This window comes from Pygoscelis adeliae, unplaced genomic scaffold (assembly GCF_000699105.1).
Source record: "Pygoscelis adeliae isolate BGI_AS28 unplaced genomic scaffold, ASM69910v1 Scaffold365, whole genome shotgun sequence".
Classification (NCBI taxonomy): Eukaryota; Metazoa; Chordata; class Aves; order Sphenisciformes; family Spheniscidae; genus Pygoscelis; species Pygoscelis adeliae.
The window spans coordinates 180889-196691 of record NW_008824783.1 but is presented as its reverse complement, the minus strand read 5'-3'; the positions used below and the strand labels follow the sequence as shown (position 1 = coordinate 196691).

Genomic DNA, 15803 nt, shown 5'->3' with positions numbered 1-15803 from the left:
CCGTTTTTTACCAGATAAGCTGCAGAACTCAATGGCTGGCTAATAACGGCTGGGATGAAAGTTTGTTGTTGCTGTACTCACTAATACGACTATGGTGAGAGATGACCCCGGAGTTGGTGGAGGCATTTCTGTCCCCCTATTGCACACTCTAGATAGGTAAGGAAGAAAACATGCCTATGCACTACAGAGGATGGAATGTTCATAGGTACCCACGAGTTTGTCCCAGGCTTCTCTTCTGTACCAGCACCTTTGTTGAGTCCGACAGGAGACAGCTCTTGCCCAGAGCCAGCAGGGATGGCTCAGTGCCCAGTGAGGGTCTGTACGAAACAAGAAACGTCCCACGTTCTGCCCTGCCTCCATGCTGCTGCTTGGATACATGGGAACAGCATGTGGTGTCTGAAACACTCACAGTGATACGCAGCTACCCAAAGGTGCCAGAAGATCCTCTTGGCACGAGGACTCTGGTGTCACCTGCCTCCATAGCTGTGTCCCTGCCTGGCCTGAGACATTTGCTTCTGCTGCCTTCTTATCCCTAACCCGCTGGTTTACTTGCGTGAACAATTCTTCAGGTACAGAAAGACCTGCCTTACGCTTCTCTCTCTCTTTGGTTAAGGCTGGAGAGTGGCTGATCCGGGACAAATCTACCCTTTCCTTGCTTCGGTCACAAAAAAGCCAGCTGAGAACAAACATTAAGGAATCTGCTGCCAACAGAAGTGTACCAGGTTCAGATATATATGCCAGTGCACATATAACACACTTCTCGACTGCGTGCTGGGCCAGTGATTTTCCAGTAACTAAATAAACCAGACAGAAATGGCATTTCCCTGATTTTCACTGCCTTGTTTTCTCACTCTTTTTGTGCGCGCTTGCCTTATTTTGTCAGGAACTGCCAAACATCAGCAAATGAGCTGAGAACTGCATCCCAAATGAACTCTGTCTGTAGCAGAAGAAGACTACATCAGGCTGTTGACCAAGGCCCTTCCCTTCAACACATCTGCATTAGCAGAGAGAAAGAAAAGGGCATCTAGCTAAAAATAAAATTATTGAACATTTAGGTGTTGCTATTTTCATCAGAGATTAATGAATGTTTTAAGCTTGGGTTCACTTTGTGCTTCTCAAAGAAAACAGCAGACTTGGGTGAAGGGAAAACAGCTGCATTACCTACATAAATGCTTCTAAATGCTGAGCGGCTCTTTGTAGCCTCTGGGCACAGACTGGCCCAGAAACAGTGGGAAGCAGAGGGCCACGGCTGTCATTATGAATGTATAAGTGAAGGTATGGAGGCAGAGAAGGAATGTAAATTTGAGCTGATTTCTTGGTCAAGCTGCCGGCAGTTGTGCATCTAATGAAGGAGTCCTAGCCTTAAATGGGTCTTGCAGTCCTTCTGGGAGAATCAAACTAAGTAATGGACTGGCTTTCTTACTGAAGGTAGTAAGAAGACTAGACACAGGGGAGCCCACCCGTACTGCCCAGCCACAGCATCTGTCCAGGCTACGACCCTGCAAAGAAATGCAATGGGATAGCATCACATTTCCAGGGTTTTAAGTTTGGAGATATCACCTGCTACTTCAGAAAATGTATGAAAAGGCACGGAAATCTACTCAAAATCGATGGGGATGGAGGGATAACCTGAACTGACATAGCAAGATGGGTGGGATACGCATTGTCAGGTGAGAAAGGGAAGCGGTAAGCTTCCTGGCTGCTTGCTGCAGGGTCAGTGCCGTGAGGGCAAGCCAGAGAGATGCAGCAGCAAGAAGTGAGGTCAGGTCACACAGAGGTGGGGGAAAAGCAGCGTTGTCCAGGAGGCAACGGACGGAAGGAGCAGCAATGATGAGAGAAATTAAGTGTCGAGTGGGCAGAGGCTGTTGTCAGCCATGGACATGCCGTGAGCAGAGCTGGTCCATTGCACGGGGATGGGTGCTCCGTCCTTCCTACCCTTCAGGCTGGCCACAGGTTCTTGGGCCTACGGAGCCCAAGGATTACGGCTGCTGATTGGGAAGGATGTGGTCAAGAGAAGCACAGTCCTCCATGCTGGGAGATGGAAACACAGATTCAAGGGAAAATTTACTGGCACTAAACAGTTACACCACCATGGGAGAGTTTGACTTTCATGTGTAAGGTAGGGGGATGAAGGCAGACACAGCTTCACCCCCTCCTACAATGAACCCAGCTGGTGGCAGGGCAGCACGCTGTCGTGGCCAGAGGCCCAGGACACAATCAAACTCCACCTTTGCAATTCAGCTTTGCAAGTGCTTGCGTTCTCAGTTATAACACACTGCCGACTGAGGTGCACGGAAACGTGGTGGTAGCCCTGGCCTTGGTTGCAGGGTCGCCTGGAAGGAGCAGGAGAGCTGGTGACAGGGACAAGTCCTGTGGTTGGCACTGGAACAGCAGGCCTCCTAAGCCTGACCCAGCCACTTGAGGGCTACACTTTACAATACCCATGGATAATTCACAATGAATCCCGACATTTTATCGACACATTTCACCTGACGTTATTTCATCCTATCTAGTGTTGATAGGATTGATCCACCTTCTAAATCCAAACATCAGTATGCCGTTACCTAAAAAAAGAAACAGTCCTCACACATAACAGCCTAGAAGCTAGAGTTCAAAGCGTAAAAAACAGTAGGTCAATATTAAGTCACACCCTGGCAATTAGAGGGAAAAATAACGACAGTTAACTCAGAGCCACATGAAGCTTTATGCATTCAAAAACACCAATAGTGTTTTATTCAGAAAAAATAAACAGCCTTGCTTGGAATGAGATTAAGGTTCACACGAGATGACATTGGCCATGATTATGTGAGCCAGAAACATATTTCGCCCCAACAGTATAGGAGGGTGTGTACAATCCTCATAGAGGCAACGAGACTCCCAGCTCCTCCCAAATGCCCGCATAGCCATTCCCACTGACCTGTCTTAAGTTTCGGCTGGCGTTGGGTTGATCTTTGGTTCTCTCTTCAACTAGTTTACTATTTTCTGGTTTAGCTTCTCTATCAGTCCATCTTATTTAAACTACACCCTGTAAATTTTTTTTTTTTTGAGCTTCACATTTTTTCCTAGGAGACTTTCTAGACTTCAGCCAGATGGGGCCTCTCTTCTTTCCCTTGGCTCTACTCACTGTGAGGAGAATAAAAGCCTCCTCTGTTCTCTTTGGACAGGTTTCCAGCACTTGTAGGATGGTTTATCTGGAAGGAGCAGTTCATATTCTTCCATGCTGCAATAGACACCGTAGACAGAGATGCAAGTATTTTCACTGCTGAAGGAGAACTGAAACTTAGAAAATGCTCTCTTCTATCCCTCTTTTAGACCACGACAGAAGACAGAGCTTGGGCACTCTCCCCGCCCCACCAGCCTTGACCTCTCAAGAAGTCTTTCATCTCCAAGTTCTTTCTTTCACAGGACCTCAACAGCCAGAAGGGACCTCCGGCTGTCTCTGGTCCAGACCCCTGACAGCTTGGATCAGTTCATCAGCACCTTTTCCAGTCTGGAGTGAACTGTCTCCAAGGATGGAGATCCCACACCTCACTGGGGTCACTGGTCCCTGTTGAACTATTAGATCACCCTCTCAGGCCCTTGCTGAGCTATGCTGAAACCTTTGTCAAACAAACTTTAGAGAAGCAGGCAGGGAGGGGACGGTGCCCACTCGGGCTGTCCTTTGGGCCCTGCTCACCTGTGGCTCTCTCTGGACAGCTGGTTCTCCATGAAAAGTAGTGCTTGAGGTTGCCCACAGTGAATGCACAGACAGGCACTTAAAAATAAAATTTGCACTAATAATGACTTTTTTGAGGTTCTTCCTTCTCCATTTTGGTCTTTTCCATCCCCACATGTAGGAAATTCTGGATCTGAGAGGAACTCAGGAATGCACAGGACTTAACACACTTTAATGCCCCTGTGTACCGTGCTAGAACGGGCACGTGGAAGCATACCTGCCTGGTGGCTACTACTGATGGAAAACCAGCCTTCATTGTAAACACACACTTGACGGAACATCTGACCTTCATTTTCCTGGCAAGCAGTTGCCTTGCCCCAAGTATAAATACATTCTTTAGAAATACATAAATGCATAACTTAAAACCTGCTTTGACACAGGCAGGACTCACAAGGAAAGAAAACCACATTGCGACCCCAGGGGAGAGCTTATACAGTTTTGTCTGGGTCCCTTGTTCAAGCCTTGTGTCCCTTGCACAAGTGCAATGAGAGTCAGCAGTTGTAGCTGGCTTTTGAGGCCGTGCTGCTGCTGTAGCACGGGTCTGTAGTGTTTATGGCTTTCTTAACACCTTTAATGCTGTAACATTTGCTTTCAGGCAAAGCCTAATTTGCAGAAAACATCAGCCGTTGCCCTTGACTTTAAGCGACGTTGGGTTTTGCCTGGAAATGTTTTGACTTGTTGGGTGGCCCTGTCCTCCGCTAGACACGACAATGACTCCTTACTGATCCCGGCTGCTCCCATGGGACAGGGGTTACTTCCAGCAGGCTTCAGGCCCCACATGCCACGGGGCGCAGATGGGAGAAGCCTTTCCAGAAAAGCAGCCTTGGCCTCATTTGGACAGGGCAATCGCCAAGGCTGGAAAGCAGCTGACAGATTCTGATGTATTTAGCGCTTGAATAACTGTTGCCTCTATTAAAAATAGCAGTTCCCAAGGCTGGGCACACCAGCTTGCGGGGGTCAGGGGTAGTCCTGCCCTGGGCCAGCCCGGAGCAGTGCCGAGCAGAGCTCGCTCAGGTCGCTCTCGTCGTTCTCCTCTGGCTCGCTGCTGGAGTTGGAGGGGTTGCTGCTGGGCAAGCTGTGGCCAGAGCCTGTCCTCAGAGATGCCTGCCCCTTCGGGTCCATGCTCAGCGCCGACGCATCCCGGAGGCACATGCTGCCTGCGCAGGCAGGAGTTCTCTGGTAGTTTGGCTGGGAGTAATTCCTCTGGCTGAAAAACTGCCCTAGCAGAGATTTCTGGAGGGTTGTTTGCAGGCTTTCACAAGTCCTCTGCTTTGTGCTCAGCTTGGTGTAATGCAAATCCAACTGCAGGACCACGTCTGTCTGGAAGGGAAGAGCAAAGGACGCAAAGTGAATCGGAGACTAAGACTTGAAGCAGAGCTTTTTCACTGTTACCGCCGTCAACAAAAATGACAGACTTGGATGGCTGTTTTGCAGGCTCACAGCCCCATGCTGTGGCGTGATGGAGCAATGCTACTGCCAGAGAAAACGAGCTGTTACATACGCTCATGACGTTTGTGGGCCTGAGCCATAGTTTCTGGATTTCAGGACTTCTCCTGAAATCAGGCCGCCTCACTTGAGACCTCATCAGCCTGGTCAGGGCACTGTCACCGAGAGCATCACCCCCAGGATGCTGGCACAGGGGAGCAGGAGGGGAGAGGGACAGCACCCAGGCAAGCTGCACCCATGCGAGGAATGGCACGACATCCGTCCTGGCCACAGCACAGGACTGCTGCACACGCGAGAGGAAAGCATCCAAGGGGAGGGATATGAACCACTTAAATAAAACACACATCACACAGTAAAAGCCAATAGTTTTAAACAGCAGCGCTCCACAGGGATCCATTCACAGTCTAGCACTATTTTAGATTTTTATAAAAGATGGTGAAGAGATCAGAAAAGAACCGTATTCATGGCAGCTAAATCCCTGAACGTGAACCCCTAGCACGGGGCTGTGCCTGAGACGCCTGGCTGTACAAGGTAGGGAGATGTACAACGGAGCAAGAAGATTCTGGCAGGCAATACAGGGTCCAGGTCTCACGCCTGCACTTAAAAGCAATGCTGAATGCTTGGGAAGGGTTCAGAAAAGAACTCCAGGAACAATCAAGGACTGAAAGAGCTGCCATATGCTGAGGCATGTCACGCACTCAGCAAACGGAGCTCGTTGTAGGCAGATCCAGGCAGCAGCTCGAGAGCAACGTTCGGTGTGAGCCTGCGTGGAGCAGAGCAGATAGCAGCTGGCAAGATCCACTGGCTGGGTGTTAGAGGAGGGGGAAAAAAAAAAAAAAGAGAAACAAGGTGCACACTGCTATTTGGGGAAAGATAATCCGCTGGAAGAGACAAGCCAGGGGACTAGCAATTCTGCCTCTCTCATGGTCTTTAAATAGTTCGAGTCTTCTGAAGCGTGCCAAAGAGGCATAGCTTGGATTAGGCTTGGCAGTGTCACCCTGATGGCAGGGGATAAACCCTCCCGCTGCTCGAGGTCCTGGCCAACCCGTGAGCCCACCTCTCAGGCAAGCACACAGCCTAGTGAGACATCCTTCATCTGAAATATTTGGGCTAGTCTGATCTCCCCTAGGCTGATACAGGCCTCCCTGGCCCAGCAGCGTGGAAGGACAGAGCAAACCAAGAGGATTGCTTTTGTGCCTTGAAGGTCAACAAGCTCCTCTAACATCGATCTGAATGTTACACTGACACAGGCGTCCCAGGCATCATGCGCATGGAGTCACAAGATACATGGTCAGAAGGGCACATCCAGCTCAAGCCAGTGGGAATGGGGAGTACCAGTTACATGAGGCTGCAGGAGAACCACTGAGATTTGCACCTGGCAGCTCTTTACCTGAATTTTCTGTAGTCCACAGAGCTGGAAGACACAGTCCAGCTCCTCCCGCTTGTACACAGAGGCGAGCAGAGATTCCACTTGGTCCAGGCGGCTCTCTTTCAGGATGGCCACATTGTGCATCTCCTGGGTCAGGAAAACAAGAGGAAACACAAGGAAATTTCAGCATCAGCCTGGGCATGGAGCCACAACTGCCCATCAAACATGCTGCTTCTCTGCACACAGCAATGCACCGGCTGGCCTGTGCCCTTGACACTTTGGCTGGTGGAAATGCTGCATAGCCCAATGGAAGTACTACAGAATGCCAGCAACAGAAATATAGAGATTTTACACACCCGCCTTGTGCATATCAATGGGAAGACCTAGCTAAACATCCCCCGAGGGCGTCTACCGGGAAAACTGTGATATAATGGGATTTCCAGCAGTGTAGATAGCAGCAACAGCTGGTATCACAACCACCTGTAGCATAAGCACTGCGTCAAGGAAGGAGCAAGTTTTCCAAGGGCATAGCTGGAGGAAGCTCTGAGTTGTGCCCCCCACCACCTACAGAACTGTCAATTCTTGCTCAGTTACTCAAATGTATCCAAAACGGCTCTGCCTCTATGAGATCCTCTTCAGTAACGGTCTTATCTTGGAGCTGCAAATAGCACAAGAACAGACAAGGGAATAGGTGCCTTATGAAATAGCATCTTGCTTTGGATTTGAGCCCTCCAGGATGGGTGACAGCCCACAGTCCACCAGCCCCTTCCATGCAAAGACGCTTCCCTCTGCCAGCTGGCTCCGGCAGCTACCACGGCCTGATCCCGCTGACCTGCCTTGGCCAACGCTAGAATGTGCCGGCCTGGCTTTGGCCATGGGAGCTGAGCAGCCCAGGGGGGCTCACTGCAGCCACACATAAAGCCAGTGGCACGTAAGGAGGGCCCGACCCTTGCAAAACTTTCTTGCTGTTGGCAGGAGAAGTTGCACTGGGTGATGAAGGAGGCTGTTAGGACATTGCAGGGAGGCAGCGGTTAGGGAAGCCCTGGGAGCTCTTGCTAGCCTTTACAGACTTTCCCCGAACTGCTGCCTACAAGCGGCCAAAGCAATTTGTTTCTGGCCAGGAGAATATTGGGGGTAGAAGCTAAAATGTTGGATCCCAAATGCTGGCTGGGATCTGCAGGCATCAGGGTCACCCCTGCTTGCAAGGCTGGCAGAACAGGAGTAAACACCATTGCCTATCCAGTAGGTCCACTGGAGGCAGGCTGAAGAAATACCATTTATCTCTGTACAAAGCAAAGTCAAGTCCCATCTCCACACTTGGCAACTCATTACTGGAAAGATAAACTGGAAGGAGCTTAGGGAATATCAGGGCAGTGAATGGAGCTGGCAGAAAGGGAGATGGGTGTGCCAGCAAGGGGAGGACACAGCTCACAGGGGAATGGAGCAACTCTCCTGCTTAGGGAGCCTCATCCTGGTTCCTTCCACCAGCCTGAACTGTGCCTGAAACAGAGGACAGGCTGCGACGCAGAGCACCTTCTGCAAATGAACACCGCCTTCTCCTGCTTTCTCCTTCCCTGGCCCATTGCATCAGGTACCTGTTCCCAGCTACCCTGATGCTCTCACTGCTGCGCTGAGCCCAGCAGCCAGGTTGAACCAAACCTGGAGACCGAAGAGAGAGACACAAAGCAGACAGCCTTGATGCGTGTAACATGGGTCTGCAGCAGGAGGACTGCAAAAAGGAGCGGAGTGGCCCTACCGTGTCCAGCCAGCTCCATCCTTCAGCACATGCTGCCAGCCCTGCCCAGGGTGAGCCTACCCTGCCAGCCTCCTGCAATGGGAAAATCAGCGACTTTCCGAGTCAAAGGTGGTGTCTGTGCTTTCAGTAGCCTTTATGGACTCTTATAAAGGTGTCAAAGTTATTTCTGAACCCTGCTAGACTTGTAATACCCATGACATCCTAATCACTAGGAGAAAAACAGTCCATGGCCAGAAATCCTCCTCATAGTCACCCCACCACTAGTCCCCTCTCTTCCCCATATCTGATGATGCCGTAGCGCTCTCCTCCAACCTTCTCTGTAGCCACCTCATTGCTGTTTCTGCATGTGCCTTTTGACTTCTGCAGTCCTGCCTTCCCCTGGTGCATCCCCACACCTGTGACCTCTCCAAGAGTGGCTCCTCCGGGGATTCATCAGCCTGGAGCTGGGGTTGGGCCACATTCCCTTTTGTCTCCTTGCAGGCACGGATGTGCTCTGGATCAGATGACCTCTAAGTGCCTGCTTTTGCAATTGTGTTAGCAGCCTTTGCAGACACTGTGAATCTTCAGCGATTAACATCACAGCTGGGTTTATGCTAGCAGGGCAGGGATGCTCAGATCTGTGCTAATGCACTGGACTCTTCTCAGAAATGTCTGTTTATTGCTATGCAGTTTTGAGCCCCTTGAAGTTTGGCCGCCCTTTTTTTCAGCCTAAGAAATACCCAGTGTACTACAGACGTGACTAGCACAAATATAACAATATTCCACCACAAGTTAAACCACAGCTCATGAAAAGCCAAGCAGCATCAGGAAGTTTGGATGGGGTGAACCACACAGCCTCCCCAAGTGGAATGAAGCCAGTCCCAAGTGCTGAACATCCAAGATAGACATGCCATTTCTCTCTGGCACAGACCCAGGAGCATCCCAAAGCGAAGGAGCAAACGCTCAGCACTGCGGGGAAATGCACAAAGTCCCTTCAGCATCCACGCAGGAAGGATGTCCCAGCAGCCCGAGAGATTAACTGATTAAATGACTGCATCGTTAAATGATTTTAGATTCGTCAGCCAGTCACGTGCTGCCGACCTGGTTCTGCACATGAGGTTGAGCCTGTGTCCTCTCCCTGAGGCTAGGACCCTCACCACCAGGACATGGACCCTACAGGAGAAGGGACCAAAGGCTTCGCATGGCCCAGAACACACAGATTTAGTGACACACGTCACGCCTGACAGATGCATGTCCAGATGCTCTAAGGGATCCACACAGGTGGTGATTCTGCAACTCCCTTAGGCAAAACTCCTCCCAGACATTCACTCTTTTTACCATGAAAATGTCATCTCCAACCTGGATCTTCCTTACTGCAATTCAAACCATTACTTCCTTCCACGTTGGAAACAACTTTTTATATGTTTGAAGACCTCCTATCCACCAATTTTTGCTTTTCTTGCCTAAACCAGAATTCTCTTGCTCCTTCCTTTTATTACTTTGGATGCACTTTAGTTGGCACGCTTTTTTCCATGAACCGTGGACCCAAAGCTGGACCCAGTGCTCCAGCCTCAGCAACAGTGAGGAGAGCCCGAGAGGATCTCGCACAAATCTCGGAGCTCTTGTTTACAACCTTGGCACAGTTTTCTGCCCTGCTTTTGTTGCACTAGCTATTGTGGACTTTGACCAGAACTGGTACCCCAGTCGTATCCCATCCTGTGCTTACACCACCGCTTATTCTTGCCCACATGCAGGAACTTGCATCTCCTCCTAATGCAGCCCATGACACCATTCATCATCTTTGCTGTGAGGACACATTGCTGGCTCATGGTCAACCTGGTGTCCACCAGGATCCCCAGGGCCTTTTCTGCCAAGTTGACTACCAGCCTGTCAGCCACCAGCTGTACTTGTACATGGGGTTATTCCTTCTCAGGTGCAGGACTCCGCACCTTCCCCTTGTTGGACTTCATAAGGTCCTGTTGGCCCATTTCTCCAGCCTGTCCAGGTCCCTCTGGTTGTCAGCACAACGTTCTGGTGCATCAGCCACTCCTCCCAGTTTTGTGTCAGCAGCAAACTTGCTGAGGGTGCACTCTCCCCATTATCCAGATCATTAATGAAGATATAAACCAGTATTGGTCTCAATACTGATGCCTGGGGCTCCCCATTAGTGGCCTCCAGCTGGACTTCATGCCGTTGATTGCAACCTTTTGAGCCCGGCAATTCAGCCAGTTTTCAATCCACTTCACCATCTACTTATCTAGTCTGTTATCTCAGCAGCTTGTCTATGAGGATGTTACAGGAGAGAGTGTCGAAAGCCTTGCTAAATCAAGATAAACAATATCCACTGCTCTCCCCTCATCCACCGAGTTAGTAATTTCGACGCAGAAGGCTATCAGGTTATCAGGCATGGCTTCCCTTTTGTAATCTATGCTGACTGCTCCCAGTCATCTTCTTGTTCTTGCTGTGTTTGGAAATGACTTCAGGGATTATTGGCTCCATCACCTTCCCAGGGATCAAGGTGAGGGTGACCAGCCTGTAGCTCCACAGATCTTCGCTCTTGCCTTTCTGGAAGGCAGGAGTGACACTGGCTTTCTTCCAGGCCTCATGAAGAACACCATGAGTTGATGGAGAGTGGCCTCGCAGTCTCATCACCAGCTCCCTCAGCACTCATGGGTGCACCCCGCCAGGTCCCATGGATTTGTGAATGTCCAGTTTGTTTAAGTGCTCCCTGACCAGGTCTTCCTCCACCGGGTGTAAGTCTTCCTTGCTCCAGACCTTTCCCCTGGTCTCAGGGGTCTGGGAATCCTGAAGGCTGGTCTGACCAGTAAAGACCGACGTGAAGAAGGCATCAAGTACCTCAGTGTTTTCTACGCCCTGTGTCACCAGGGACCCTGTCCCATTTAGCAGTAGGCCCATATTTCCAGATCCTGAAAGGAGCCAGGTGCCCTCCTGCAGACACCCGTGCATCTGTCGGAAAAACACCTAGGGGTGTTGGTCGACAGCCGGCTGAACATGAGCCGGCAGTGTGCCCAGGCGGCCAAGAAGGCCAATGGCATCCTGGCCTGTATCAGAAATAGTGTGGCCAGCAGGAGTAGGGAAGTGATCGTGCCCCTGTACTCGGCACTGGTGAGGCCGCACATCGAATACCGTGTTCAGTTTTGGGCCCCTCACTACAAGAAGGACATTGAGGTGCTGGAGCGTGTCCAGAGAAGGGCAATGAAGCTGGTGAAGGGTCTGGAGAACAAGTCTTACGAGGAGCAGCTGAGGCAACTGGGGCTGTTTAGCCTGGAGAAAAGGAGGCTGAGGGGAGACCTCATCGCTCTCTACAACTACCTGAAAGGAGGTTGTAGCGAGGGGGGTGTTGGTCTCTTCTCCCAAGTAACAAGGGATAGGACGAGAGGAAACGGCCTCAAGTTGCGCCAGGGGAGGGTTAGATTGGACGTGAGGAAAAATGTCTTTACTGAAAGAGTGGTTAAACATTGGAACAGGCTGCCCAGAGAGGTGGTTGAGTCACCATGCCTGGAGGGATTTAAAAGACGTGTAGATGAGGCGCTTAGGGACATGGTTTAGTGGGCATGGTGGGGTTGGGTTGACGGTTGGACTCGATGATCTTAGAGGTCTTTTCCAACCTTAATGATTCTATGATTCTGTGATTCCATGATCTCTCTGTGGTCCCACAGGCGAGAGTGGGTGGCCTCGCTATGGATGTCTAACATAGGGCAGATGAATTGCAATCTGGTGGGAGGATGTGCTGCCACATCAGCAGACACCACTGGAGGTCAGCATGAGCTAGCACTGCTGTGGAGCAGGATAGGGATGGGAATCCTACCACCCTGGCTCTACTGGGGTCCCTTTTTGGTCTCCCCAATCCCTCTTGAACCAAGCTCCAGATGCAGGAGCAAACAGCTGGGTCCCCCTTTCCCCACAATCGCTGATGTGGGGTGGATGCACACAGACACGTGCAGACAGACACACACGATTTTCATGCGTGATTAGGGAGCTCACGAGGGGAAACGACGGTCCGGCTTGGTAATGGGCAGGATCAGGCTCCAAACCTCCCGCTGGACGCACCACTCTGCATCAGTGACCACAACGTACTTAGGGGCAGCATCCTTCCACGAGCAACAAGGGCTGAAAAATCCACCACAGTCACGCTACGCTTCAGCAAAAGGACTACAGAAAATGAGGAAGATGGTTAGCAAAAAGGAGCAGCAAATTAGATCCTTAGAGGTGGCATGGAGACCACCAGAAAAGACCACGCTGGGCACGTGGTCTCTTAGGAAAGGTGTGAGAAAGGGTGCAAGGAAGCTGGTACAGCTCAACTGGGAATAAGTACAGGAGGATGTATTGTTGCATTAAGATATATTAGCACAGCAGGCTGAGAAGGCATCATTCAAAAAGCCAGATCTGCTCCAAACAGAGAAAACAGAAAGGCTCTTCATCTCAGTCGGATTAAATGCAATAATTTAATCAGGCAGGCCAGAAATCGGTCTGAGGAGTAACTGGTTAAAGGCATCAAAACTGGCACCAAATCTATTTTGTGATGCATTAGGAGCAAGGCAGGCAGTCTGTGGGGCACTGATACGTGGAAGGAGCACTCAAAGAGGTGTTTGCAGAGAGGATTATTTGCCTTTCCCAGCCCTCGGGGCCCCCTGGGCTCACCACAACCCTCCTCCCTCCTCTGCCCTGGGGAAAGAAGCCTGGCAGGAATTGAGGGGAAGGGGACCAGCATCTCTGCCAGAGGACTCACGGTGGGCTGGCAGAGCAGGAGACGGGCGTCAGCGACGTGGGCTGGGGGGGGCTGCAGCTTGGCGCACACGTACATCACGTTGGAGAAGAGCCGGTGGAAGCGGAGCTCCACCTGCACCCCGCAGGGGAAGGTCACCATTTCACTCACCGGCTCTGGAAGGGAAGGCCCAGTGGGGTCAGCTCCTCAGAGGGTCCCACCAACACCTCCCTGCAGACCGGTGTCCCTGAGGGGCATGGAGACCCCCAGCCCTCTCCTGCCTCCCACCTGGTAGCCCTCCCCGTGCCCTGCATGGCTCACCATGGCCGCGTCCCCAGTGCTCAGCAGCTGCTCCCAATGGACAGATCGGGTCTGTCAGGGACCGGGCTTCCTTCAGAGTGTGTTTGATCTCCATCACCTGCTTCCCAGTGACCAAGGGATCCCGGCCGATGTCTGGAAAGAGATTTTGGAGGCGCAAGGGTCACTCCAGGTTCCTTATTTATTGCCCTGCCTTTCAGACGTACATGAACATCTTGGTACTGCTGCCAGGTTACTAAAAGCTTGCACAGGTCTGCAATTTGGTTTTTGGGGCTGGCTGGCTGGCTGGGATGGCTGGGATGGGGTGGCATGGAGCCACTCAGTTTCTGCTGATATCGCTTCTCACCCCTGCTACTAAAGCAAGTGGTTTCTAGCTCATCCCTTACCTTCTAACACATCCTCCAGCATGTGTGTAACCTTCTTCTCCTGCAGAATATGTTTCTTCAGATATTTCATGAAGATCCCAGAGCTGAACTCCCCATCCTGCAACTCATAGGCTTCTGCATCTTCGCTCCTGCAAGAGTAAGGACTTGTCCTCACCTTTCTGTGACAGACAAAGCCCTGGGGGTGACTCAGGGCTTGCTGACTCCATCCAGACTGTCGGCTGAGTCCGAGTTAGCTCCTCACGCAACAGCACAAAGTGCTTGGTTTTGGCCCAGGAGAGGGTAGGAAGGGCATGGGACAGGAAAAAGCAGTAGGGGGGGACAGGAGAGGAGAGCACAGCCTCTTTTGCCAGCCTAGGTGAGTGACAGGAGTTGAAAAGCCAGTGGAACTGGCACTGGAGCAGTAAGCAATGTTCATCCTCATCTCAGGAGGCTTCAGGTGACATGCTCGTGGCACATGTACCTTGGGAATCAGGCTCAGGCATGGAAGGACAGATTGTGTGGCTGATGCCACTTTCACGCATAACCTGCAACTGATGCACAGGCTGCCACTAGTGATGTCAGGAGGAAGAAAAGAAGTGTCTGAAAGAGAAACGCTAGAGGTGGAGGGTGAGAGCCAGAGGAAACATGAGCAAAGCTCTCTCAAGCCTCCAAAGTCACCACGCATGAAGGGATGTGAGGAGATACGGCTCTGCCAGCATTTGGTCCTGTGTCACAGTGTGGGCACAGCAGAGTGCACTTACGTGGCGTAGCCGTAAACAGTATTGCCCCAGGGCTCCAGCGGCTGTACCTGGGAGAGGGCACACTCCGGGTTGTACCTGGAAGAGGGGACAAAGGCACAAGTCAGTGTTGAGGACACCCGCCAGTGTGTGCCTGGAGGGGACAGAGCCCGTGTGTTCCACCAAGTCCATCTCCTATGGATGGCAATAAGATCAATCCTCACATCAAATGTAACAACCCATGTTACTTGGGCAGCAACAGAGGCTAAAGCTAGGAGTCCTATAAAGAACCCAAACCACAGGAAAATGAGTAGACAGGGCCAGCTTTGACCTATCTGTGCTGGTGAGCTGCTCCCTGCCCTGCAAGCGAGCCTGGAGCTGTGGGTACAATCATGCCTCCTCCCTCCTGAGGCTGGTTTGTCACAAATCCAGGCAGCAGCACAGTGCAGAACACATATGGGTTCACTGTGGCCCAAGGGACGACTGTCCCTAAAGAACTCGGAGGTGTGCACATCGCATGGCTACAGCTCAACCGCCTGTCCCAGGGGTCTGGGGTGCCCCACAGCTCCCTTCCACTCCATGCACTCACCTTCTGCCCCAGGACACCAAAGCACGCTATGGCTGATACACCTCCAGATCTCACTGAGAGATAGGATCAGGACACGCACCCAGGTCTCGAAGCCCAAAAGTGGTCCCGGCACTCTGATCTAGATGTAGCTCAATGAGCACAGACCCTGTTATTTTCAAGATCAGGTAGATCTGGGGTGACAGTCCTGGTTTCCACCAAAAAAGATATCACGATTGCACTTAATGGCCAAGACTTGCCCATCTGACTGCAGCCAGACTGAACAGCATGGGGACCGGCTGCCTCCAGTTTACATCAGTGACTTGGACCTGTTCCCAGTCGCACAGGGAATTATTCGTTATTCGGTGTTATTAAATTCCAGCACAGTTTCCTGGGGCTGAAGCTGGCACGCTAAGGAGAGCAGAAGGGACGGTTGTATCGCCAGCAGCCAGCACGTTACCTGCTGCTGGTGGTGCAGTCTGGAGATGTTTAATGGCAGTATTCATCTGGCTTGTGTAAGTTTTCTAAAGTTGATCAGAAGAGAAAATGTGGAAAAGGAGATACGCTTCTAAATATGAACATTGAACAGAGAGATTTATCTGCCCCTCAGCTACTCCTAAATGAATGCAGACATCTGGGATTCCAGGTCCGAGGAGAAATGAGACATGGGATCCCAAAATAAACTGAGGTCCTCTTGTCCCCATGCTGGGGACATCCACCCGAGGCTGTGCAAACCTTTCCTGATGGTACCAGCAGGCATCCACAGCTCCAGCAAGGCTGGAGCTGCACACAGCAGAAATGCTGGCCGTGGTCCCCTGCCCCAGCAG

General features: G+C 51.3%; 1 protein-coding gene across 1 annotated transcript in view; it reads right to left on the bottom strand.

Annotated features, from left to right (window-relative positions):
* Positions 1–2727: 2727 nt before the first annotated feature.
* LOC103916809 (mucosa-associated lymphoid tissue lymphoma translocation protein 1-like) overlaps positions 2728–15803 on the bottom strand; it is a 38941-nt gene continuing 25865 nt past the window's right edge. The window contains exons 9-14 of the mRNA XM_009323866.1: positions 14436–14510; positions 13696–13823; positions 13313–13444; positions 13016–13167; positions 6552–6677; positions 2728–5035 (exon numbers count right to left, since the gene is read on the bottom strand). Coding sequence (XP_009322141.1) covers positions 4673–5035; positions 6552–6677; positions 13016–13167; positions 13313–13444; positions 13696–13823; positions 14436–14510 — 976 coding nt within the window. The 3' untranslated portion in view covers positions 2728–4672. The remainder of the gene's footprint in view (positions 5036–6551; positions 6678–13015; positions 13168–13312; positions 13445–13695; positions 13824–14435; positions 14511–15803) is intronic.